The sequence below is a fragment of the Aquila chrysaetos genome, chromosome 12, assembly GCF_900496995.4.
Source record: "Aquila chrysaetos chrysaetos chromosome 12, bAquChr1.4, whole genome shotgun sequence".
Classification (NCBI taxonomy): Eukaryota; Metazoa; Chordata; class Aves; order Accipitriformes; family Accipitridae; genus Aquila; species Aquila chrysaetos.
Window position 1 is genome coordinate 39,650,105 of NC_044015.1, and position 25,899 is coordinate 39,676,003.

General features: G+C 40.6%; 1 protein-coding gene across 4 annotated transcripts; it reads right to left on the bottom strand.

Annotated features, from left to right (window-relative positions):
- Positions 1 to 4,470: 4,470 nt before the first annotated feature.
- TM2D1 (TM2 domain containing 1) lies at positions 4,471 to 25,094 on the bottom strand. Of its 4 annotated transcripts, XR_005933628.1 has the most exons (10): positions 24,797 to 25,094; positions 23,579 to 23,652; positions 21,205 to 21,313; positions 16,795 to 16,886; positions 13,184 to 13,257; positions 11,819 to 11,937; positions 7,215 to 7,321; positions 6,861 to 7,062; positions 6,173 to 6,384; positions 4,471 to 5,712 (listed from the first exon to the last, which is right to left on the bottom strand). XR_005933628.1 is itself a non-coding variant. In XM_030031672.2 (7 exons), exons 1-6 carry the CDS (start codon positions 24,952 to 24,954, stop codon positions 11,827 to 11,829), a joined length of 618 nt encoding a protein of 205 aa, XP_029887532.1. In that variant the 5' UTR covers positions 24,955 to 25,092; the 3' UTR covers positions 4,471 to 5,712; positions 11,819 to 11,826. The 4 variants fall into 4 exon arrangements, 1 of the variants encoding a protein (XP_029887532.1); XR_005933630.1 differs by lacking the exon at positions 6,861 to 7,062 and having other exon boundaries at positions 10,014 to 11,937; XR_005933629.1 differs by lacking the exons at positions 6,173 to 6,384; positions 6,861 to 7,062 and having other exon boundaries at positions 10,014 to 11,937.
- Between the last annotated feature and the right edge of the window lie 805 nt (positions 25,095 to 25,899).

Genomic DNA, 25,899 nt, shown 5'->3' on the forward strand with positions numbered 1-25,899 from the left:
CCCGCGGACGAGCTGGGAAGCGCCATCGCTTCATCCGCAGCTCCTGCAGCCCCGGGAAGGCTCCCGCCTGCTGCTCCCCGTTCCCTGCGTCTCCGGCGGGTTCCCACCGGCGGGGATTGGCATCGGTGCGGCGGTGCTGCCAGTGCCCTTCGCTGGGACCTCGCCGGCGGGCGCGGATGCAGCTTCCAGCCCGATCCGCCCTGCGGCTGGGGCCGGGAAGGGTTCAAGGGGTGCTGCGTCTTGGCCAGAATCACCGGGGGTCCGGGCATCCTGAATTGTCCCCAGGAACACCACGGTTTGGGGCTTCAGTAGGTGTCATTCACAACTAATGACTCCGCGATAGCGTACGGCAGGATGAACGCTGCGAAGGTCCGGAGACGGCCACCAAGGTGGAGAGAAATCACACTGGCAGCTAGGCCTGGCTGGGAGAACAAGAGCAATGTTTCCAGTCACTTCCATTTGTTCCAGTATCACTCAGCCCCACACCCAGTTTGATGAGAGATTGCAATTTTGCTTTAAGCAACACTATACGAGGAAGGACAGATAGCAGATCAGATTGTAAACTGATGTAATTAAACAGGAGACGTTAATTCCCAGCACCTGAGACTCAAGTCCTCCGTGCAGCGTCGATAACGCTAATTTCAGTAATTTCGGCAAAGCAAACCGTACGAACAATAGGCGGAGGACGGAGGAGGCTCTTCACTCTTCTGGAGGATCAGAAACTCGCAGCAATTATCAGTCAACAGTTCCAGCTGCCTGGTAAACTGTTAAGACTAGAGTAAACACATCACGGCTCTGAGGCTGGAAACAGAAGAGCTGTAATTATTTTGAAGTTTAACTATTGCCCCCATCTCCAGATACAGGGAGCGAAACGATGCAGACCCCGACGCACCCAGCTTCCGACAAGGATATGTGATGCTCCTCGTGCAGAAATTCAAGTGTGCTTCTAGGACGCTTAAGATTCAGGTGCGATGTGTATAAAGCATTAACCATTTCCTCCCCATGGCAGACAAAATCACATTACCTTGGGCAAGCCACATTCCTATTAAAAAAATCGGTTCCTACGAGCCTCGTAAGAGGAGCCAGAGATTCCTTCGTCTTTGTTGAGCGTGTGGGGGAAATTCAGCTGTTCTGACAACCAAATCATGTTTGATATCATCCGAGCTGACTCGATAGAGATGTCAAATGGGAGAAGATAGCAGAAGTCTGCCTCGCAGTTTAATTGGCTTACACTTTTGTATATCCTGTTTTAAAAGTAAGGCCTTCAAAATGCGATTTGGACAAGTGAGTTGTGTGGGGTTTTATGCTGGGCGGTCTCGCAGTCTTCTCAGTGACAAAAACAGCGCAGCTTTGAACACAGGCTGTATATATGGTTGGATTTATGGAGTATTCATTATTTTAATAGCACTTATTGACTTAGGGTCAAATATCTTTTTCCAACATTTTTTTATTTAAGGAAAGAGCCCGTATGTCACAATCTCATGCCTCATCTAATTGGATAAGTGTTTCCTTTGTCCTTGAAACCGAAAAGTAGACCGCGTATCCAGGAGCTACAGAATGAAAAAGCATCTGCCTTTGGTATTTGGCATGCCTCAATTAAAAAACCCGCTGCCTGGGCTATCATTTTTTTTGAATTCTGACCAGAGCACTTCTGCTCAGATTCAAGCAGACAGTTCTGAAGGTCGAGCTAGGGGTACGTAAAAAAACAAATCCTTTGGAACAATATATAGAACATTAATGTTTTACGTACAACAGAAAAGAGGCCTGGATCCAGCACAGCCAAGTCCGGAGTCATGCTGGAAGCACGGGAACGGCTCGCGTGCTCGCTCCCCCCCGAGCGTTTCTGTAAGCTCCTGCTGGAGTGGAGCTCAGGTCCCCTCTCCAGACGTGACTCCCCTCCCTCCCAGCCCCACAAATCTAGTGCTCAATATGCACAAAACACTTCCATCTTTAAAAAATAATTGAAAAGGTGCACCCTAAAGTTCACTGGATCGATCCCTCTGAATTATTTTATTTAGAAGACACTTCATTGTGTCAAAGATTTAATGGAGAGGTTACAATGCCCAGCCTTCAGAATGTCAATGCATTAAAACGGAGCGTTGCAGGGAATGTTAAAATCCCCGGTAACATACGCCCAAGCAAAACTGCCAGATTTATGAAATATGAATATGATTATACAGAGTTTAGATAAGACATAGGCTGCTGGTGTAAAGCAGTATAGGGGCCAGAATCCTTCTGCGTGTGTCTTACGAGTAGTGGGATGAAATTTAGCAGCCTCGCTATGGACTCTCTCGCCTTTCCCTTACATCCCTTCGAGCGTTCCCTTCCCAAGCCACATCTTTTGAAATGTGTGTATTTTTACATGAGCAGTATTTCCCAGCACACTTGATTAAATGCCTTCCCTTGTTATTTATTGCCCATTAAACAACAGATCTTCTGCGTGTACCTTCGTTGGACAAAAGATCTTTGCTATCGAATGCAGACCTCAGCATGTCTTAGGCCAGAGCAGTTTACTGCAATGATCTCTACGTGGGGCTGCAGCTGAGAAGCACTGAGAAAACTCCGGCAGCACAGATCAGGGTTCTCTGCTTATTAAGCGGCATTTCTGGTATATGAGAATTACCCTACTTTACTACATTTCTTGGTGCATGCGATAAGGTTATAATACAGAAGATGTCCAAAGGTTTTTTTCCTCTCTCCTTGGGGAAATCTCTCTCTTCGGGTGCTGCAGGAACAATTGCGAACCACCAAAGTACTTCTAGGCTGTAAAGTTTCAAATGAAACGGAAGGGCGGGGGAAGGAATGACAAGTCCTTTTTACTGAAATTCTCTCCCCAAATGGATTTGGCAGAGCCCGGCTCTGCTGATCTTACAGCAAGGTTTATCATTTGTGCAGGCTGCTGCCTGAAGGGGGAAAAGATCTTTGAAGTTGCTGAATGATGGAAGGGTCTCCCCCCTCCTCTCCCTCACACACATTTTTTAAGGGTGGAGACTGGGAGATGTTCAACTGCCCTGAGTCAGGAAATTACATGACAAATTAAACAATTATGTGTTTTAGTGCTGAGCATCTATTTAGACATTTAGCATCAAACATGCATTTAGCATGAATTCCACGGGCATTTATACTTTTCCCGAACCCCTGCACCTACACTGCATTATTTTACTGCATGTCTAGAGCTCCCCCAGTCCAGCATCTACACCTTGAAGAGATTTCTTTATCATTTAACTTTATTACGGAGGCACTGCCTGGACACTGTTGGAGTGACAAGGACTATTTCCTTAATTACTGTACATTGATAATAGCATTTACTCTGGCAGCTCCAGTGCTATTCAATCAAGCAAGATTCAATACAAAAAAGCTGATTTGCCAAAAAAGAGATTAGCATAAGTGCCTACAGTCACATTCTATTTTTGAAGGTAAAGCTACTGTGTCTGTGAGGTTTCTTGTGGGAACTTCATAAAGAGAGATTAATCTAGTTTATCTCCTTCAAAAGATATTTGGGGAAATCGCAGAGAGTCACTGTTTTAGGCTCTTCTGGTAATAATTTTCTATAAACATTTAAAATAAAGAACTGCACAGAAAGTGCTAATCAGCAGCAGGAAGGTATATTTTTTTCTCTCACGTGGACGTAGACATTTGTTGTGAAAAACTCTACGTTCCCCCGTTTGCTATTGCTGTTCTTTGTCATTTAATCAAGTGGTGACTGTAGCTGTTGCACTTTAAAATTAAATGCTATTATTTATGGTAGAACTTGTTCTAGTTAAAAATGCAGACCTCAGCACTGTGTACGTTTGTAAGCAGAAGGTTAAGCAGGACATTTTAAATGGTAAAGCAAAGGGCTTAATCAAGGCTGAAGAGCAAAATGCTGTGGGATAACAGATATAGTAAATAGGCATTAATCACCATACAGGCTTAATCCAGGTATTAGGCAGTCTTGGGGCTAATACGAAGACTCACTTACATAAGGACTCATTCTACCAACCCTTAAGTAAGTGAATAACTTTATTCTTTGGAGAAATTTCACCAACGTTAAAGGCTCTTGCAATATCAGGCCTACATTATGTCTTTGTAAAATGATCATCACACAATTGTTTTGCCTGAAGGGGATTTCTCAGTTAGGAGGCACATAGGGGGTGTGGTTCAAGACAGGAAAAAAATTGAATCGCCAGAGCATAAGGAGCCACTTTTCCATGTTTTTTTTTTTCCCTTGACACTGTCTATTACTGTGACATCAAAATCCCAGCTAAGTACTTCTTGCCAAAGATGGACCAGATAAAATCACGAAGCCAGTATCATCTCATGGGAGACAGCTCACTGTCTTAGTGACAAATTTAGTGACTACAAATCCAGGCTTAGAACATAGTCCTTCCCTGGTCATAATCCAGCACTTGCACATTGGATTTGCGTTTAACTACTGATGAACTAAAATTTCAGTTTCAAGAAGATAATAGCACATCCATAGGTATGAAATTCACTATACAAAAGTTCTTTTATTAGATGCTTAGAAAGATTAAAGTGCTTCCACGTTTCACTTAACATCAAAAATTCCAACTCTTTATACAAACAGACATGTCGTATGCACTGACACCAGCACACAAATCCCAGCCTCCGGCCCAGGATGGGTTTTGGCATCCTGGTCAAGCTTGCCTTACCTAGCCCTGAAACAGACCAGGCAGACTCACAGTAAGCACAACATGACCTAACCTGAGGAAAGGGGAAGGAGATGGAAGTGGGGAATGGGGTAGATGGCCACAGTTTATCTATTCAAGGAATAGCAAGATGAAAAAAATCCACAAACCTTTAATTGTGAATGTAGGAGAGGGACAGTGATGTAACTGTTCCCAGGGAACACTATTCTTATTTTGTAGAGGGAGGTGAGCCAAGATACTTAAGCTCTAGAGAACCTTTAACACAGGAAGCTATTTATCATAACAAGCTTGGTTGATACTGCTCCCATACTGAACCAATTAGATTAGCCTATTTCGTCATACTTCATAACTTGGGATGATAGGTTTCCAAGCATGGTACAGTGCAGTAATTGAATTTTGATCAAACACACATGGCCCATAACCCAGTATGTGAAACTTTCAGAACAGTTCACAGCTTTTAAATATCCAGTCAACATGTTGCCAAAAGTACAGGATGTACTTGATGCAAGTGGGAGAGGAGGGGGGGGAGCACGAGTCCACGCCGTAACTTGGTACAGCTGTAAAACAAACATTTTTTTGTTCCGATTCTGTTCCTACTTTAGCAAAGGAGCTGGGAGGAAGACAGTGAATGTCAAGTAAGTCGTTTTTCTCCCCAACCCCCACACCCCCCAGGCACACGTTTCCCTTTTAACATTCTTAGATTACCACAACCTTTTAAATTCACTATACTGTACTTACATACTGTATTAGACACACCAGCAATTATGTTTGTTAGCATGACACATCCATTGCTTACACTTAGTTAACAAAATAACTTAAAAGTCGCATGCATCATCCTCTTAATAGGGTTATAATCAATGGGACCATGGAATGCAAGCCCTAAAAATTACCCCCCACCTCTGCATTCCCCAGGCTTCTGCCTCTGCCAACACAATCCATATGGTGGGCAGTCTTGTCAGGCTCAAGGTGAACACTCAGTCAGTTCTTCGCAGGCAGTGATCTCCTCTTACATGTTCTTGCCATGTTTTCTCCACGGTAAATCCGAGGAACTTTGAAGAAGACTCTGTGTAAAGGAAACAGAATACATTAATAAATTCATTCCTACTGCTCTACTGACTAGGGGGCAAAGCACCCACCACAGAACAGGTTCATGACATGGAAAATGCTGTGCCAGACTTTCTTTTGAGTAAGTAATGGCTATCCATATCAAAGCTGCTCTCTGGCCTACAGCTAAGTCTGGCATGCTTAAGCAATGGAGCAGGATATCCCCAACCTCTGCATATGGTGCTGCCAACTTCTTTCTCAATTTTGAATGCTTTGACCTGAAAGGCAGCTGGAGGCAGCTCCAGGCATCTCAGCTACCCAAAGGGGAAGCACCAGGGCAGCCAACACCTTCGCTTTCATCAAGGTGGTGCAAATGACATAAAAGATGGGAATTACTGCTACAGCCCTGCAAAGAGTGTAGGATCTGACGGTTCTAGTTGCACTCTGTGGATCATCTGCCTCCGAGCCGTCTCACACACCTGTTCTGGAGTACAGCTGTGTAAGAGAAGCAGCCACAGGTTCCAAGGGGAGAAACGGTGCTTTTCAGATGTAACAAAATGCACATCTCGTTTAGTCCTGCTGTTGGTTGGGGACAGGTATATTGCCCGATTACAGCCACTACCCTGTCAGAGCAGAGAGGATGCGCTGGATCCATCTCCCTCCCCGCCCCACTCCCTGCTAAGTTACGATGCTGCAGAGAAAAGGAAAAAAAAAAAAAAAAAAGAAAAAGAATTTGGTGTTCAACTTATCAGACTTGGACCAAGCCTCAGCTCAAACCAAGGTTAAATAGGCCTGTTCTAAGCCTCTTAAAGATAGGATTTATATAGTAATTACAGTAATGGAAACTGATCTTTATAATTTTTATACTGCCTAAAATTCTGCTGTGTCATACGCATCTGCAGAGCCTGAGAACTGTGCTTCTCAGAGAAAGCACTGCAGTCTTGAAAGCAGCCATTCAAATGTATAATGGAGAATTATCGGAGCATGAGTATGTTTGAGATTATAATGAAGCACGAAGAGTAAGAATCAGAAATCCTGGGAAAAGCAAGGAGTTTGTATTTGAGACAAGCAGTATTTTTTTAAACACTATTTTGTTGGGAGTTTATGGAACTACATCTTCATCACACACAGTGCAAACAGCATTGAGACTGCCCTTTTTATTCTTACATTTCCTTTCTTTTCCTTTGCCACAGTCTTAGGTCTAGAGAGTAAGCATAGTGCAAAATGCATCTTGGCCAGACAGAATCCTCACATCCACTTTCCAGTTTTGTCTGTTGTGCAAGGAAAAATACCGGAGTGCTAAGTCCTTGCTGTATGATAAAGAACAACTTCAGAAGATTTGGAGATCTGATAGGGGGTTTGGCTCCACCTTCAGGAAGCAGAAGGCAAAGAGACAACACAGTTTTAGGTTTCACGCATACTTTTGCAGAAACTGAAGCCTACAATCCCCTCTTATTAACATATACTGCTCCCCAATGTGTCTTTGCTTCGTATATCTGATGCCGTGACATTTCTACATACTTGATTCAACTCTGAAGAGTCCAATTCCTCCTAGAGGTACTTTGAGAACTTGTGGCAGGATGTCCAAAGGTAGTGGATACATGAACAAGAGTCAACGAAAAGCAGTTCTGAGGTGAAAAAAAGAAGTTGTGACACATAGGATGTTGTAGAGCTGTATCATATATTATTAATCACTTACTTACACTGTCAGTGCTAAGGTTTCCATACAAAACGCAATTTTCTCTTATAACTCACAGAGATTAGAAACGTTCTTTGGGTAACACAGATGGATTGAGAGGAAGAAAGTGGGAAGAGTCTTGATGGATTGAGAGGAAGAAAGTGGGAAGAGTCTTGATCAAATTTCAGTCTAGCAAAACACTTAAGCATATGCCTAAAGTTAAGCTATTTTTTCTCCTCAAATTCAGGAAGAAGATGCAAACAGAATAATCTCTTGTATTTCACCTCTTGGCACACTCTGATGCAGGCTGAACCCAGAACATAGTAGCTGGTTAAAAAGCATGATTTAAATGAACTAAAATGATGCATTTTTTAAAGAAGCCATATAGTGACCATTCATAATAATGAAAATGGCAAAGTAGTTAGGGATGAGATGACGCTGAGCTTGAAAGACTGTATGATGTATTAGTGAAATAATAGGCAATCACACAATTAGTGACAGTCCTATGAGGCAATGGAAACGTATGGTTGCTTGCAAAATCTTGACTTTGGCATTTCCCCAGCTGGGTGCTTAAGCACCCAACCTTATTGTATTCAACATCATTTTCTGGAGGAAACAGGTTTGAAAACTGCAGAGCAAGCAACAGGAATGGCTCTCAGTGCAGAAATGGACTAAACACCTAATGAATCTAAAAATAAAAAACCCCAAAAACACTGAGAAGAGATGCAAGAAGTCTGAATAGACATAGCTGTGTAAGCAAATATAACTGAATATACTCTTGAGGAACAAAGGAAACAATTCTTGATGGGGTGACAACAGATGTTCTCCAAAAAAATTCTAACGGAGCATTTCAAACACAAAGACCTTCCTGTGGAGCTGAGAAGTTTTACTGGCAGACATACAGTAATACATCTTTGGAAACATAATAAAACCTAACATTTAAGGTGTTATCAGGTCCTGAAAGCAGAAGTGATATCTTCATGTAGTAAGTGGTGGGTGGTGGTGGAGAGGGAAACAGTTACGATAACAAAATACTGTCACAGGAAGTTGCCATAGCATAGTTGTGATTTAAATCACAGGAGGAGTAACTAGTCAGAGATTTTGTTCTAAAATATCTCTAAATCCGCTTTTTTGGAAAACGAGCTCTAAACACAAGTGAAAGATGCACAGGTTGACCTATCTGAACAAATACAATCCAGAGTAATTTATTAATACAGTAAGCACACCTAAGTACAACCACTTCTGCACTGCGTGAGTGAATACAAAGTGCCCAAAGCTGAATGTTTCTACCAGCTACTGCTTTTTCAGATCATGGTTAAGTACGTTGCAGAAAATCCTAAAACGGACATAAAAAAAAAAAAAAAAAAAAAAAAAAAAGGGACAGGTTTATGGAGTCATTTTTGCAATGACTGAACTGCACTGGTACTTAGGGAAGATTTGGATTTAACTCCTGGCATAGATCTGCAGCATCTTCAGTGAATAGCTTTATACAGGTTTTTAAAGGCTAGGCACTTCAAATTCTTTTTTTAAACTCTGGCCTTTACTTTTTATGTTCTTTATTTTTACAGATACAGAATAATACTTCTTGGTCTTGTTGGAATGTTGAAAGGATTCCTGAATACCTGCAAGGCCAGCAGTTATCATTTTATCTTGGAACAAGGCAGGAGGATGACATAGTACATTGTCTAATCATTTTTATTGCTTTGCAACTGTTTGGGGGAAAACAATTCAGAGAGAAGACTATTCCAGTGCAGTCAGAGCAATCAGAACTACAGAAATGCTAGGATGGACAACTTGATTGACAGGAGAAAGCTAAAGCAGGCAGCAACACAGAAAATCATCATAGGACAGACATTTTGATAAATATTACTGTAGCCAATTTATTATTAACACAGTGGGACAGCTTTACATCTTGCATCACACTTTTCACAGCCCTTATGGTAAACATGCCATATCTGACAATTACAAGATGAAAACAAAGACCTCACTAACTCTCTACTGGCCTGCAGTACTATCTGCTTACTCAGTTAACTCTCTCTAAACTTCAGCTAGGCAACTAAACAAGCATATAGAAAGGCAGATATGAGTGTTCAGATATATATCATAATTCATAATATCAACAGTATCCAAGTTTCAAAGGTTAAGCCATCTGTGGCACTAATTTCTAAAAGGCTTCACAGACAAAGGAGAGGGTTGTGAAAGAAGTGGAAAGTTGTTAGTACAAGACAGAGGATCAAATGGAATACCATCTAAAGGGAAGAGAAATAAATTTTTGCTAAGGCTCGAAACATTGCTCTGTCTGGTCACCCGTGGCTTCATTCTGACTGCTATGACAAAGCAGTGCAGTCCTGACAAGAGCATGCACTGGTATCACAAACCAGAGAGCATCGGGATGAAAGAATCCCGTAGCAGTTTTTATTTCCTGGATTGGTTGACACACATCTTCTGTTTCTACAGAAATGCTGTAACTTGGAATAACAAATCTTTCTCTCTGCTGGCTACTTGGTTTCTGGGATTAACAAACTATTTGATGGACCTCATAACTAATCATATTTTCATCTGATTCAGACAAAATAGCTCCCGTATTCTTTTACGGATAATGAAGCACAAGATGGACTGCTGAAAGTCAAGCCCTCTGCTACTTGTACATGTGGAGACAGATTTTAGAACGAAATCTGGTGTGATGATTTGCCCAAGGCTATTTTTTTTATTATAATGTCCATGGTATCTTCCTATTTTCACAGCTTCAGGGTTAAAAAACAAAAAGCAGACAAGTCACAGGATGATCTTAGCCACGAGATTTTATTTGATTGAAACATTTCTTTTCCATCCACTTCCTGTCTGTTTTTGAAAGTATTTCAGGAAACAAAACTGACATGCACAAAGAGCATTCACTGAAAGAGAGACAAAAGGGAGATGCAACAAATATCAGGCAAGTGAACGAAGCTAACAGAGCGTTCTTGTCTCCTTGAACCCACAAGTAAAATGCATGTTAGCAAGTATTCCAAAACTCCGTCCTTCTTGCGTGAAGGAAAGAATTCATGTTAAGCACAAAGTATTCCTTGTGGTTTATTCTCATTACGTGGTACGTCAGGTTACGCCGATTTGGAAAAAACCAGCTTTACAAAGCTTTCTGTGCAACAGTCCTAATGTAGGTTTAAAAGAGAGTAAAACCCACAAATTGCACTTTTAAAAATCAATTGAGGAATCTCATTTTTTGTAATTCCCTTAAAAATACCACTTGTGGACACATTAATAACATTTTGAAAGCTTCATCTGAAAAACAAAAGAACAGCCCAAATTTTTGAAAAAAAATCTACATTAAAGTTTATATCATGTGGATTTCTCACTACATTACTGCTGGTTTTCATTAGAAGGTGAAAGGAATGTTTAAAATTGGTCAAATAACATGAAGATTCTGTTGACATGTTTTCTGCCTCTGTGTGTATATACTTTTCTTTAGAGGAAAATCTAGGTAAATTTTGGTTGTCCTAAAGACTTTGGTCAAACAGCTTTGAAGGACACAGAATTTATTTCACTGAAACACAACTGATCTAAAATCAGAACCTTTTAAGGGCTTTATTAGTACAAAGAATTCACTTTTTTGACATTCTGTAGCTGTAAAACACAGGCACCAATTTCTTCTCAGAAAAGGAAGGGATGTATTTTACCATGGATGGTTGCAAGGGAGGGGAAAAGAAAAAATCAAAATAAGCAGAACAATTATTTCCTATTCTACCCTCAGGGCACCCCAGCATGCACCCTCCTTTTTTGTGATGTGTCATCTACGGTTCCATTTTTTATGCATCCATATTTCTACTGTTGATCAGCACTGACCAAATTTTGCAACTTGACCAAAATTTGTCTTTAAGCTTCACAGAAATAATTATTTCAATTAATGGAATTTCACAGAATACACCAGCACAAGATTTAGGGCCATCTGGATTTTAACTAACAGGATAGAAAGAAAGGCAGTTTCTGTGGTTTGGGATATTTAAGTTCATTTACAAAATGCCATGCATAGTTATGAAAACAGACACCAAATGTAATCGTGGCCCATCCATGCTCAAACTCTCATCAATTTCAATGGACTAAAGATCAGCATAGTTGTTCTGAACAACTCTTTCTCCACCTCTCTGTAACACTCTAAATTATACTTACAGACACAGAACAACATCAGTGCAAATTGTAAAAGTCTGCACATTTCACAAATGGTACAACTTAGCAACAAACTATGTGCTCACAGAAATAGAGCAGTCACAAAGAAACTCGGCACCTTTGAGGTAAACTCACTCACTTGAGGAATTTTCATATTTTATCATCTTTGTTCGATGTACATTTAATATGCAGTTCTGATGAAGTGTAATTAATAAGTCATCAGCAATTTCAGTGGACGACTGGATCCATCTGTAAAAATAAAATGCACCTATGCATTTGTGACACTTACTGCCAGGTTTAAGGATAGGTCTGCATTTTCCTGAATGTTGCATTGGTAATAGTGAGCCGTGTAAGCCTTGCTCCATAGTAATCTATAATGTAACTAGAGCCATCGGAAGGTCCAACGATCTACAAGAGAAAAAGAACCAAGAGTTTTCAACATGAAGTGAAATATACACTTTGTGCTAATGTCTCAATTACTGCTAATTTTCCCATCATAAAATTAGTCATGCTTAATTAGTCAAACAGAAACTAGATTTATTTTGAAGTTATGCTGTAGTTTAACTATTTTAGCGAGCACTGTCTCAGGAGGAACATTTCCCTAGGGCTTCTAATCAACCAAATTACACAGCCAGGCGCTGGTACTAGGTTAAGCCGATGTGGATTTGAGTCACAAAATCAGGCTAACAAATGAGTGGGCTCCAAACCACTTCTCTTGAACAATGGAGGGTAGGCAGGAGAGAATTAGGTTGATGACAAGTATCTTTGAAATACTGCACAGGTAAGGAATGGAGAGAAGGAGAGAAGATCATGGCTTTTTTGTTCTGGAAAGGCTAAATTGATGTGGGGTCACCAGGGAGATGAATAAGGAGAGATGAAAGATACTCTCAGCTGTATCTGTAAGTGATCTGAGGCAAGATCACTGCGATAGCATAGAAAGGAATTTGAGAATGCATATCATTTAAAAGATGTACATACAAAGATGCATACTTTAAAAATATTTTTCTATAAATCCACACAAACAATTCCTATCCCCACAATGCATTTTAAGTTCATCATAGGCAATTTCAATTCATGCTAAATGGACGCACTGTATAATAAGACAATTTTGCAATGTCATGATGCCACAAGACGTCACCCCAGCTGAGGATTTAACCATCATGAATCCCAGAGTCACAGCTCTCAGGTGATATGGGACTTGTATTTGGAGGAGGGGCAGAAAAAATAAGCGGCAATGTCTTCTCTCCTGCACACTGCACGGACACCCCAGATGATGGACTCCATCAGTATAAAGTACATGCAAACACAGAACTTTAGGATTCTGGGAACAGCAGGATAACTCATGCAAAGTCCAACACTGTGTCACAAACAGGTCATAGGTTCTGACAAAGTGAACTGATGGTGTTATATCTTCCAAGCTATTCATTACAAGTATTTATAGATAGCTAATCTAATTTTTTAATTCAAACAATAAATATATTGATATTTTGTGTCCATATTCTACAACATCAATCTACAAACAGAGCTAAAATAAATGCCTTTATTTTTCAATACACAAAGGTTCTTAAGCCTAAAATGCTAACAAAGAATTAGCAATCAAATCAAAGCTTTAACAAACACAGATTTGTATCTTGTTTTGAAAGCCCTGACTTACCTGCATTGAAATAAGTATGAAATCAATTAGGCTACCAATTCCACAAAATCCTACAGTGCAGAACTTTAACAAACCTAAAAAAGGAAAATAAAATTTAACTGGAGCTTTAAGCCAGTCACTATGAAGTTCATAGGTTTCTGGTGGCAATCACATCCCAACTTTTTCCCCACCCCGCAAAATATATATATGTGTGTGTGTGTGTGTGTATATATATATATATATATATATGCCTGCATCTAGAAACAGACCTAAAGTCAAAAGATCTTTAATTACCAGGGGAAAACCACCACATATTCATATTTCTACATCCTGAATACACGGTAAAGATTTTAAACATTAACTTTTTTTTTTTTTTTAAAACAGATAAATATTCTTAAACAAAGGCAGGCAAAAGTTGATAACCAAGTTACTGGAAATTTTCCTTTCTTTGACTGAGGCACAGACAGAAAAAAATCCCAACTTGAGGTGCAAAATTTACTTACGAATAGAAAGAGACTTTCTACCATCTCATGAGTTGCAGCACATACTGACTTGATTTTCAGAACATGCTCTTTGGAGAACAATCCTTTGTATAATTTTTATATTTTTGCTGAAATTGGAATTTATTTTGAATATATATACATACATATTTACACTTCTTTTTAACCAGTATTCAAAAATGTTATTTTTCTATGAATAAATGAAAGATTAATAGAAAATATATGGGAATCACAACTAACAGATAAATGTTTCCTTGGAAGTTGCCATGCAAGGCAGACTTCATTTGGAAAATGCCTTCAAAAGAAGGAGGCTGTCTTAATTTTTATTATTTTTTTTAATATCAGTAGTTTCTTGTACAATAAATATAATGCAATGAGTACTATATATATTGTAAGTAATACTTCAGCTGAACTTCAGCAAACATCTAGGTTATTTTGAGAATGAGATACTTGTTGTGAAGACATTTATCTCTTTACCCAGGTATAGACAGTATGAAGAGGAAAGTGTATCTGTTGCATTTAAGTCAGTTGTAGGCTGTGCTGTATAGGGAAAACGCCATTCCCTGCTAAAAAGCATACCCTTACCGTGCTTACAAGGGCCAGCACACTTCTGAGGCAAGAGAGAAATCATGTTGATAACATCAGCCAGTGTGGCATCCCAGAGCACCTCTTCCCCACAGCCACAAGTTGTGCTGTGCTGCACAATACCTGCTAGCAAAACCACGCAGCTGTTTTCCAAAGAACGGGCCTGCTCTCTGTCAAACACCTGAAGGTCTCCTGACCTCCGCCTCCTCCTTTGTGCTCCCCCTCTCTCAGAAGCAGCAATCTGTCCTGCATACCACCTCCTCTCCCCATGCCCTGTTTATGAGGCTGCATATGGAGGAGAGTGGGGGAATAACTGCATGCATGCTGCAGGAAGAGCACCTCACTGTCTGGATATAGCTCCCATAGTTGACAAGATGAAACTAGCCTGATTTATAAACTCCAGGGAGACAGTTTATAATCTCTCCATGGAGCAACACAGTAGTCACAGAGAACGGGGAAAAATACCTAATGACCAAGAAGATGAAAGAGTAGTAGCAGGATGGTCTTTCAGCTGATTAGAAGAAAAGCCTATGTGCGTATTACAACTAAAGTGGTGCCACTTAAATGTGCAAAAACCCAAGTATATAATTTTTTAAAACAATTTGTTCCCAGTGGCTGATGCGCAAGACTTGCAGCAGCCAGACACAGTTAGCCTGCGTATCAGTACTGGCAGCAGCGTAACAAAACATAAGGGAAACAGCCAGTTAAAGAAATGCTAGCCTTAGGAAACAACAGTTAAGACAATTAAATAATGTCAAACTCTGGTGAACAGTTTACTTTGTTATTACCTGCATGGAGTGCAGTCACCATTTAAGATACTTATTTGTGACACTCCTTATACCGTCTCCTCTCAAGCTGTGGTCCTGAACCTCACTGCCAGTTGGCATTTTAGCAACCCAGCAGTTCTCTTACCATTGCTGGTTCCAGCAGCAGCTCCAGTTTACTTGAGGAACTGGCTGCTCTGTTATGTTACTGGATATAAAAGAACTGTTTCTGAACCTGGCATATATTTCTGGAGTGCAGGGTAAAGTTGATCTTTTTCTTCCTCCTCACTTCCCTCCCTACAAGCAGATCACACTGAGAAAATAAACTGCTGTAAAGCATAGAGGGAAAAAATAGTGCTCTTACGCAGTAATAACTTATGGTTTAGTTCACAGTGTGTGGGAGAGGAAGAGGTTGCCTTCCTGATTTCTTCATATTCAATAGCTTGTTTGTATTTGTATGCTCTTTAAGCAAAAGAGAGGGGAAAAAAATAAACCAAAGAACATTTACAGTCTTCATTACACTTGCACAAAATATTTCAATGCTATTAACCTTTCTTAATCATTTTTTTGCCAAGGCATGGATGACATAAAAAATCCCCAATCAACCACTGTCAAGGAATCCAATGTATTGATTGTTATTCTTTTTTTCTTTTATACTGTAACCTATTTGCTTTTGTCTTCCTTACCTTTCAAAAGCTTGAAAACCTGACTTTTGAAGAGTTTAATTTTAAGTCTTTTAACTTTGGTTACTGGCTACAGTATATTCCAGTAGGTTTAACAAGCATAAGCATAAATAAGTCCTATATAAGAATGGAGGATTTATAGATCTAAATTACTACAATATATTACAAAATAATTACTGCAAATTATTATTCCAAATCCAGTGGTATAACAAAAAGGTGGACCTTATTGACCGCTTCCAAAAATGTACCTTTTTGTGAAACAGATGGACAAAGTAAGTGCTAATTATAGAATCTCAGGGAAAAAAGACATAGATGTTAACGCAAGATTATCGAGAAGGACAGATAATGTTATTAAAAAAACCAAGCGTTTGCATTTAATAGAAACTCAGAATTCCTAGCTGAAGTGACAGTAACATGTATAGCTTCTTCCAACTCATTGTTCCATGCTATCTAGACTTAATTTTACTCCATTTGTCCAGCTCAGAAACAAAGCCAGTGAAAGTAGTTCTAACGTACTAAGGTATTTCCATTATTTAAAAGCCAGTGGCACCATCACCCTGGGATTCAGGTCCTAAAAACACTAACCAGAAGTAGGTCTTATTAAAGGTCCCAGCTTCTGCAGAACTGTTAATACCATGAGCTATCTTGAAGGTCTGCATTTGCCAGAATAAATTCCATATCCCAAAACACTAGGTTTACTGTAAAGGTTGTCCACTATTTTCCTGGTAAAATCAAGCATCATTTAAGTAGCTGGCACACGAGTCAAAACCACTTCTGTTTCAGTGCCTCACAAAGAATGCTGTGGTAAACATCAGTGCAAAGCAAACGTAAAGCAAAGCTATGAATAGCAATAATAATGTTTGCTTATTAGGATTTTATCTGTTGGACAACTATATATCCATTTGTCACCACTCACTCCAACAGAATAGCAGGCTCAGGATAATGCAGGATTTTACCTTACTTGACAATAAAGTAAGGATTCTAGTTGTAAATATTAAAACCTGACTGTCAGCCTTCATTACTCAAAATATAACTATACACATATAACTCAGTCACAACAATAAGCTTTATCTCAAAGAAAAAATAAGAAATAAACTTACCTAATGCAGGATAGCCTAGATAAAATCTATCTGCTCCCAACCATCCCAGAAATAAGGACAGAGCCACTGCCACTTTGTAGGAGTATCCATTTCTGCCAAAGAAACAAGTAATGTAGACAATGACTGCAAAATATATTCACTCAATACTTTTGAGAATTAAAGTAGTGACTCATTTGCCTGCTGCTTCAGTTAAAAAAAAAAACCACAACAGACTTGTTATTTATCTTCAATTAACGGACACAGAATTGATAATGTTAAGCTTTCAAACTGGGTAGGCATCCTCCATAAAGCAACCTCAGCTGTTGCAACTCAAGTATACTCTTGCAGAATACAGATCACTCTGAAACTAAATCATGATTTCTTGTCAAGACATAATTCAGTTGCTGATACATTCCCAGTTTCACAGAGTACTTCCTAACAGTTCAGCCCTACTGAGACAACCCTAGAAAGCTAAGAGGTGTATGCATACTGTCTGTAGGCATTAGTCTCACATGCAGCCAAATCGAGAGGAACAGGATAGACAGGTGAGATGTCAGCAGAGACAGCAATTGCAATGAGATCTGAAGGAGAAATGAACCATGGCCACTGCCTGAAGAAGCTGCAGGAAGGATTCAGCAAAAAGGGTAAGTCATGTATCTATTTACTACACTCTAAAGGTAGTAAATAGCACAAACTCACAAATGAAAAGAACTGCTGATGGTACAAAGATGTACAAGTTAAGCATCCCACGGTTAGTCATACAAAATAAACAGATGCAACAGACTTTTTGAGATTTACATTAATTGGCACCTTTCTTGCCAACAGCTGCAGTGATGTGGCCACCTAACCACCTGTAACTTTCAGTCACTGCTGATGTGAACTTTACACTAATAAGTGAGCTAGAAACATACAGCTATCAATACTAGAACTTGCTGCATCCTTTGCTGCATTGGCGAACAGCTAGCTTCTGAAAAGAAAAGCAAGCCCAAATGTAATTAGAACTTTAAAAATATTCAATAATTCACTGTTTTGATACGTGCACTACTATGTGCCAGCAATTATTTAATAAGCCCAAATTAAACTCTTAGTTGACAGTTGAATAAAACACAGAGTTTCACAAAGACAGTAGCTGAGAAAGGTCCAAGCACCTTTATTAAGCACTTTCAATGCCAAATAAAGATCTACCTTTTTGCTTATTATCTACATTTACTGACTTTAAAATTTAATGGCAACATTAAGTGATTAAATCATGACTCTTACCTCAATATTTGTTACTTAGCGCTTATTAGCAACACAGAACATACTGGGCATTCCTGGAAGCTAATGTAACGTAAATTATCATCTTTAGAACTGTCTTGTTTCCACTGTAAAGAACACTAATGGTTTTATTTAAAAGTTGAGGTAAACTGTTGGAAATTTTTTATCAACTACAAAGTGTCAACAACCCTCCAAGGACACTAAAGCATAAAAAGAGCTCTTACACAAAAGGTGGGAACACAGTTTAATTTGAGATGCTCCTGATCAAAACTAGTAATAAACTGAGCACTCGCCTATGCATTGAGATGCTTTTAAAAGCAGAACAGTCTGCAACCCAGTCAACATCAAACTGACAGGCAGAAGAAATCTAGTATAAAGTGGAAGCATGTTAATACCGTAACAAGGCTGCATCCACACTTGCATTTCCTTTGTCTTACTCTTTCAGATAAAAACATGCACTGAAGACTAAACCAGCAAGCAGAAAAATAACATATCCCAGGCACCTAAAGGAACTTCTACAATTGGGTAAAAGATGCAATTTCTTTTCAGTTCCTCTTCTGATTTTTTCTTGCTTCTCAGCCTCATCCAATCTTTATTTCTTCTGCATACGTTTCTTCCAGCTGCCATGTCAAAGACTTTTTCTTCCAGCTCTTCCACACCAGCTGATACCAGGCACTGCTGTAGGTCACAGTGGCTTCCATCCTCTTTTGGGGTCTCTTAGCACTGCTCAGACACCTGTCCACACTGAACTTCACAAATTTCACAGACTACCATTTTATGGACTCCTTGCCTGTAATGGCAATACTTGAACAACGGACATTTCAAGTCTGCAGAGTCGGGGCCTGCACATATTAAGCAAAATACATGACAGAGTGCCAACTGAGGGAATTCTAGAATTTGGCAAAAAAAATCCACCGTCAAAACATCAAATTAAAACCAAACCAAAACAATCTTGACTCCCAGTACTTTTTTGCTGGAGCAACCTTATTAGCACTTACAAGCTTCTCCTTGAACTTATAGTAGGAGCAACTGAACTTGAACGCATCTACTTATACAAATATGTAACATCTCCTGGTCTTGCTCTAAAATAACTGGATCCCAGAACTGTTATCTGGACTGTTGCTAAATTACAGTTTTGGCTAAGCACAACTTGCTGATTTGTCCTTTCCAAAAGCTAGGGATAGACATAAACCTGCTGTCCCCATGCTAGGACAATCCTGCTTTGGGAAGATGCCTTCTCAAACCAATTTTCTGGTTAAATCACATGCAGTTACTTCTGCCAGAAGACAGTTATAGTTTCCGTCAAAACTCAGGCAAGATGCTGGAAAAATCTCCAAAAAGCAGTGGAAAGGGCAGGCCTAATGTTGTAATATTAAGCTAGAGATTCCTGCTTAAAATACTCTTTCTAACACTTAGGTAACATTCAAAATGCCTTATGAAAGGCTCATATAAATATCAGCGATTAGACCACTTTTTAAACAAGTGTACACATGAAGGATGCTAATATTAACCTTGCTGCCATTTTTAACTGGCTTTGGGGCTTTATCAAGGGCATGCTTGCATAACTCCTTCTACACTCACAGTTGTATTTTACTGGAGTTTTCAGCAAGCCCACAAAGGGTCCTCTTCTCCTTATGCCATACTAGCAGTCATGGGACTGGAAAAGCCACAGCAAGTTCTTCTGATATGTAACCATTGATTATTTCATCATAAAGAATAGTCATGATCAAGTAATAAATATCATAAGAAGGATGACATTTTTCTGCCTACATAGATTTGGTTTTTTGTTAATAAATGTAAAGAAAAACCACATTTAAAAATGTTTCTAGAAAATATATTAAACCAAAAATATACTTATACAAAAAACTCAAAACGTAAGAATTACTGTCTAGTCCAAAGAGGAAGCAATTTTATTAAACTAGTATAGCTCATCTTATTCTCAGTCCCCATCACAGATGGGACTGAAACGCAATTGTTTCTGGACAAAAATGTGACTGAAGTCTAGTTTGCTAGCATTTAAATTTGATTAGACGTAATAATATGTTTTCTTCAATTTGCTGAGCTTTGACTGTTGAGAAGACTAAATACAGGGAAAATATTTATGAAACTAAGAGGCAGAGCTGTACTTCTGAGTTAGGCAAATTATTGAGCAGTAAGTATCACATCAGAGTTATTTGCCCACTGGTGTGATAAGGAATACCCAGCAAATATTACTGGAGTTTTAATTTCCAAAGATTCCAGCAGGACAAAAGAAAAAGGCTCCTGCGTGAATCCCACAAAAAGGAGAAACAAATGGTACTGACAGGTGTTCACTGATCATTAGCATTGGCCAGTTGGAACATTTATTGGTATCCAGAGCTCTCCATTGCTCACAATGTGCTTTAGAAAAACTAGGTCCATCATTTTCATGTTTCAGAAACAGGCTCTTAGAAGACACAGAGGACTTGGTTAAATACAAAGGTTGCTTAAAAATAGAGGACAGTTCCTCTAAAAGATATTTTTTTAGGAACTGGAAAGAGACTTAAACTCCCCCAATATTCATGCATACTACAACTTAAGCTGCATCTACAGGCTCACTTTGAACTGGCACGAACCAGTACTGCCACTGAACAGAGAAGCCCAGTCCAGCCCTCCTTTCTCCACTCTCTCTTATCCTTGAGTTGCCCTCATCCTTGTGCTGGCACAAGCACTTGAAGCAACTGTACTGTGACTCAGATTGGGGAACTGATCCAAATTAGTTCAAACCCAGATTGGTTGCCCGATTCAGTATACAGTGGGGTATGTCAGGGAAAGGGATGGAGAGGTGTCCCCAGAGGAGCTCCTTTCAGCAGCTGTGCAGATTTTAAGCATATGTGAAATGTAGCCTTAGCATTTGGGGCAAATTTTTGCCAGGGTAAATAAAGTACTAAGTAAAGCAAAGGTAAAATACTAAGGTAAAGCAAAGATACAAACATAACTAAACAAATGTGTCCATGGCTGAGACAGATTTACTTATAATCGTGCATGTTGTATCCTTATACTACTTACAGTGTTTATTAGAGGATTAAGTACTCTTCAACATGTGTAAGATTCTACCTTACTTCTTTTTCCTTCTATCAACACATCATACTATTTTAGAAGAACTTCATTGTGAAAACAAAGACAAATTATTATAAAAAACAATGGTGTACTTACACATTGCGGCATGGAATAGGCTTGTAAAATCCAACTTCATGTCCTGTAAAGACTTTTTCTATGCCAAGGTGATCTTTGCAAGTTATATTTGGTGCTGGCAGACATTGAACTGAGGACAAAAAAATTATTTGAAATTAAGCAGTAACCAATTGGGTACTGTTGTGTTTTTCTGACAAGACACAAGTGAAATATACAAATGAAGTTACGCTGTGCAACAGTCTTGATACACAGCACAGTACACACAGACATATTACTTTTTAAAAATATATATATTTTTAAGCCAGTCCTATGACTAACTTGTCTTTCTGCATGATACATATTAAGTAAAATATACAAACCTAATTGCTGCCCTAATTCTGTTGTAATTTCCATTTTGGCTCCGTTACGAGTCAATGGGAAATCTGAATGTGACATACCAGGGAGGTGGTGCCATCACCATCCTTGGAGGTTTTCAAGATCTGACTGCACAAAGTCCTGAGCAACCTGGTCTGAATTCAGTGCCAATGCTGCTTTTGAGCAGGAGGCTGGAGTATATGACTTCCTGAGGTCTCTTTCAACCCAAATTATTCTATTATTCTAAGCTAAGGTTTGACTCTTAAGAGAACCAAAGTGGAAATCACAGCAGAAAGTGACATCTGCTAAAAGTTTGCAATGTATTACCAGAATATTAGTCACTCTTCAGTGTTTAAGTCTGTTGTTTTAAAGGGAAAGATCCCAGTCCTTTACCCACTTTCTACCAGTTTTCAGTATTTGAGAGTCCTGTCGGCTGGTTCCAACAAAACAGTAAGCCAGGTTCAACATTTCTTTCCAGATTTTCCAATACTACCTACAGGCAAGAAACCTAGGATTTGGATATGCATTTTTTTAAATATCTATCCATATTGCATAGGGACCAAAAAATGGAAAAAAAACCAGAAAAAAAAAAAAAGAAAAAACTAATTTCAGGCCATCAGTATTAGTAACAGCCAAAACCCATGAGCTATGTCTGGACTTAACTGCTATAAAGTTCTACATGGATGTTACTCATCGAAGTGCCTAATCTGAGACGACTACAAAAAATTACATTCTTTGTTGTAAAAAAAAAAACTAAGCAAAGAAAGCAGCACTTTCTTTTATTTAGAAGAAACCCACAGCAGTTTAAATATATTGATATAGGAAAGGCCACAGCTTTCGTGTCAATGTCATGCCAGTAAGACTTGAAATCTGCTACTCAATGAGACTAATTGGATGCTTTGAATTAAACCCCTATTTGTTTGGGTGATGGATCCCAGAAAGATGTTCAGAAACGGTAGTGCTTCAAGCATGATCCAGAAGATTAACTTGTTACTACTCAGATAACACTGAAACAGGAAGCCACTCAAATACTGTGGGGACAATCTATACAGGCACAGAAAACAACATTAATTAATCTAGCAACTTTCCCCACTCTGAAGCTTATCTCCTGTTCAAATGTATAGTCTATTAAATACAATCACATGGTAACTGGTTAGACAATTAACAATTTGAGTTGTGATCAATCTCAAACTACAGAACATTCTTTCTGCTCACTGACTGGACATTGATAATAAGGGACATGATGTCAAAGATGATGTAAAGGACTGGATAACTTAAAAAGGGATCCATTTTGGACAGTACTTTCATCCAGTCTCTGAAGAATTTGGAAAACCTTTACTATCCTTCAGCATCCCAGTGAAGAAAATTACTCAGCATGTATAGAAAACAAAATATAAAAGACAACAAGCATACACATGTGTTTTAAACATGAGTGCACATAAAGCAAAACTGTAGTGCTACTAGCTAACACAGAGACTATTTATTTCAATGCCTGAAAACATGAGAAAAGCTAAACATATGCAGTAAACCAAGTGATCAGTTTAAGCATTTTTCTGTTGTACTCCAAAGTACATCAGAATTTAACATCAAAATAAAAGTAAATGCTTTCAAAACAGAGCCTCATGGCACCAAAAACTCCCAATGATGGAAGGCACCATATTTCCTTAAAAAACATGTAAAAAATAGATTTTGAAGGCTGTTCTGCCACGTGTCAATTCTTCTAATAAGTACATGCAAAATCAGTATGACAGGAACGGTTTGTTTTAATCACAGTAGTGCAGGACAGAGCCTAGAGGATATAACATACATTGAAGAGATTTACCAGAAACCTCACTTACAAATGTACCAATCAGAGACAACGTATTTATTCATTTTTAGTAAAGCATCCAATCCACACACATGTTTTAGGCTTTCACACTAATGATATTACTAATCCCATGTTTTATAAAGCTCATCTAGCAGATACAAAAATGCATAAATTGAACACTTCCTTGGAAAATGTTGTTACTGTCAATATATGTCATAAATTAGAAATCCTTACCATATGCTGTGTGATTTGTACAATTCATAGGTTCTTGTGTACTGTTGTCTATTTTAGGCTCATCACACATATATGTTCAGGTAATTGAGGAAAACATTTTTCATATCAAACACTACAACAGGTTTAACAGTAATTTATTCCACCCTCTTTAAACCCTGAGGATTTAAGATGCACCTTGATGTTAGTTCCTACCCATCCCCCAAGATAGGAACAGCACATTACCATACAGCAAATCTGCTAATCCAATTTAATACACCAATATATCGCATAAGCTCCACGTTTAATTAGTGCTGCAGTCAGCACTACCTAAAGGAACTACAATATTTATCAGTCACAGCCTCTGTATTTGAAGGCAACAAGGTAGCACGCCTAATCCAGTCATCTTCCCTTATTTCACTATCAGAGTACCTTTAAATTGAGGCATTTGGTTGAGAAGAGTAAATCTACAGTAACATACAAATTTCAAAGAATGCCTAAAAACAAACACCTGAAATGTCAGGAATTTGGACTAGAAAAAAAAACTGACCAGGAACTAATTTCCAGAGTCTGAACTCCCATGGCCAAGTAAAGCAGGAGATGAAGTTAACTTTTCCAAGATTTGCTTTCCTGACACTTTTGATCATCAATAACTGTCAGCTACCATCAACAACTGTCAGCTACCATCAACAAACATTTTCTGGGGAAGGCCTGATGCCCCTTTGGAGAATCAGGAGCCTCGCAGCTAGAGTCTTTTAACACTTGCGCCCTGCTCCTTCAGACTGGAGGAGCACTCGACATTGTGCAAAGCCACCGCGTCTCGCTCGAGTGTCCTGCAAAAAATAAGAAGGTGGAGGGGTGGGGGAGAGGGGTCTCTCATCCCGTGGGATCTTCTCTTTGCAAATCGACGAGACGCCCCAAACCTGCACACGGGCACACACGGTACCACCCTCAAAAGGAACCTAGGCCGCTGCAGACGTGCCCTCTCCTGCTCCTTCCAGCTGAGACCCCCTCGGGGCTCCTGACCCGAGGCTTTCTCTGACACCCTGTCAGCCACCTCACACCCTCCGCCTCCCCTTTCCTCCTCCACCCGAGGCGGCTGGGCAAGCGGCCCCCCCTCAGGCAAACCGGGCCCGGGGCGAGAAGCCGCCAGCCCCTCCGCCTTCCCGGGCCCCATCGCCATAGCAACCGACCCCCGCCGCCGCCGCCCCCCGACCCCGGCCCCGGCCGCCCTCAGGATATTGCCCCAGCCTCAGCTCGTCGCACTTGAGCCGCGGCTCCGTGCCCTCCGCTCCCTCCACGGCTGCACCCGCGAACCAGAGGAGAAGCAGGATCCGGGCCTCCGCCGCGCCTCTCCGCCTCCCCTGCCCCGCCGACAGCCGCCCCGGCCCGGCGGCCATGATGGAAACCGCCGCTGCCGTCAGCTGACTCGCCGGCCCCGGGGAGGAGCGGGCCCCGCCGCCGGGGGAGGCCGCCCTGCCTGCCGGGAGGGGCGGGGTGGGGACCCGGCGCGGTGTTCGTGGGCTGCTGGGGGGGCCGGTTTGGGATTTTAGGGTGTTTTTTTGGGGGGGGGGGTTGACCTCAGCAAATATGGCTCCTGAGGCAGCTCCTGGTCAGCGCTGAGGGCAGAGCGTGCCCCTACTCAAGATGGCGCTGGCAGGGCACCGGCGGGCTCGTGCCCTGAGTAAAGATGGCCGCGCCCGCCACTAGCACCTGGCGGGACGGGCGCCCACCTGCCCTCACTTAAGATGTCGGCCGTGAGGCGCTCCGCCTCGGTTTTGGCCCTCGGGCGGTGTGGGGGAGGCGATAAGCGGCCGTCCCGGCGGCGGGGAGCTGGGGTCGGCGAGTCACCTGCAGGAGGGAGCACACCCGCGCCTGGAACCGAGCGGCGGGCGGGCGGGGGCACGTCCCGAGAGGAGCGAGGTGAACCCTCCCTGCTCTTCCGAATACCGAAGCTGTTTTTTTTCACCCCACCGGGTGAAATCTTACCTCTGGGTGTGGGTACCCTTGGGTGTCCCTGGTGTTGTCTGGAGTTTGCTGGCTACTTTCAAAAATCATTTTAAAAAGCACAGAGGAGGTTAAAGGGATGGCCTGTGCTGCTCCGTGTCCTGCTGAACCGGGAGTTAAACCCAGGCTGGGGCCGTGCCCTGGCAGCCGCACGGGCCTTGTGTGCTGTCACCGCGTCCAGCAGTCAGGTCAAAGAAATATTTTGAAATGGTTATTCTGTTTTCACGTAAAATTGTGATTGCGTTGTTAAAAAATGCTTTTTATTTTATTTTTTAAATGAATGCTATCTGTGTGGAGCAGGCAAGCTTTTATCTTCATCAGCGTTTGCTCTTTGTAAG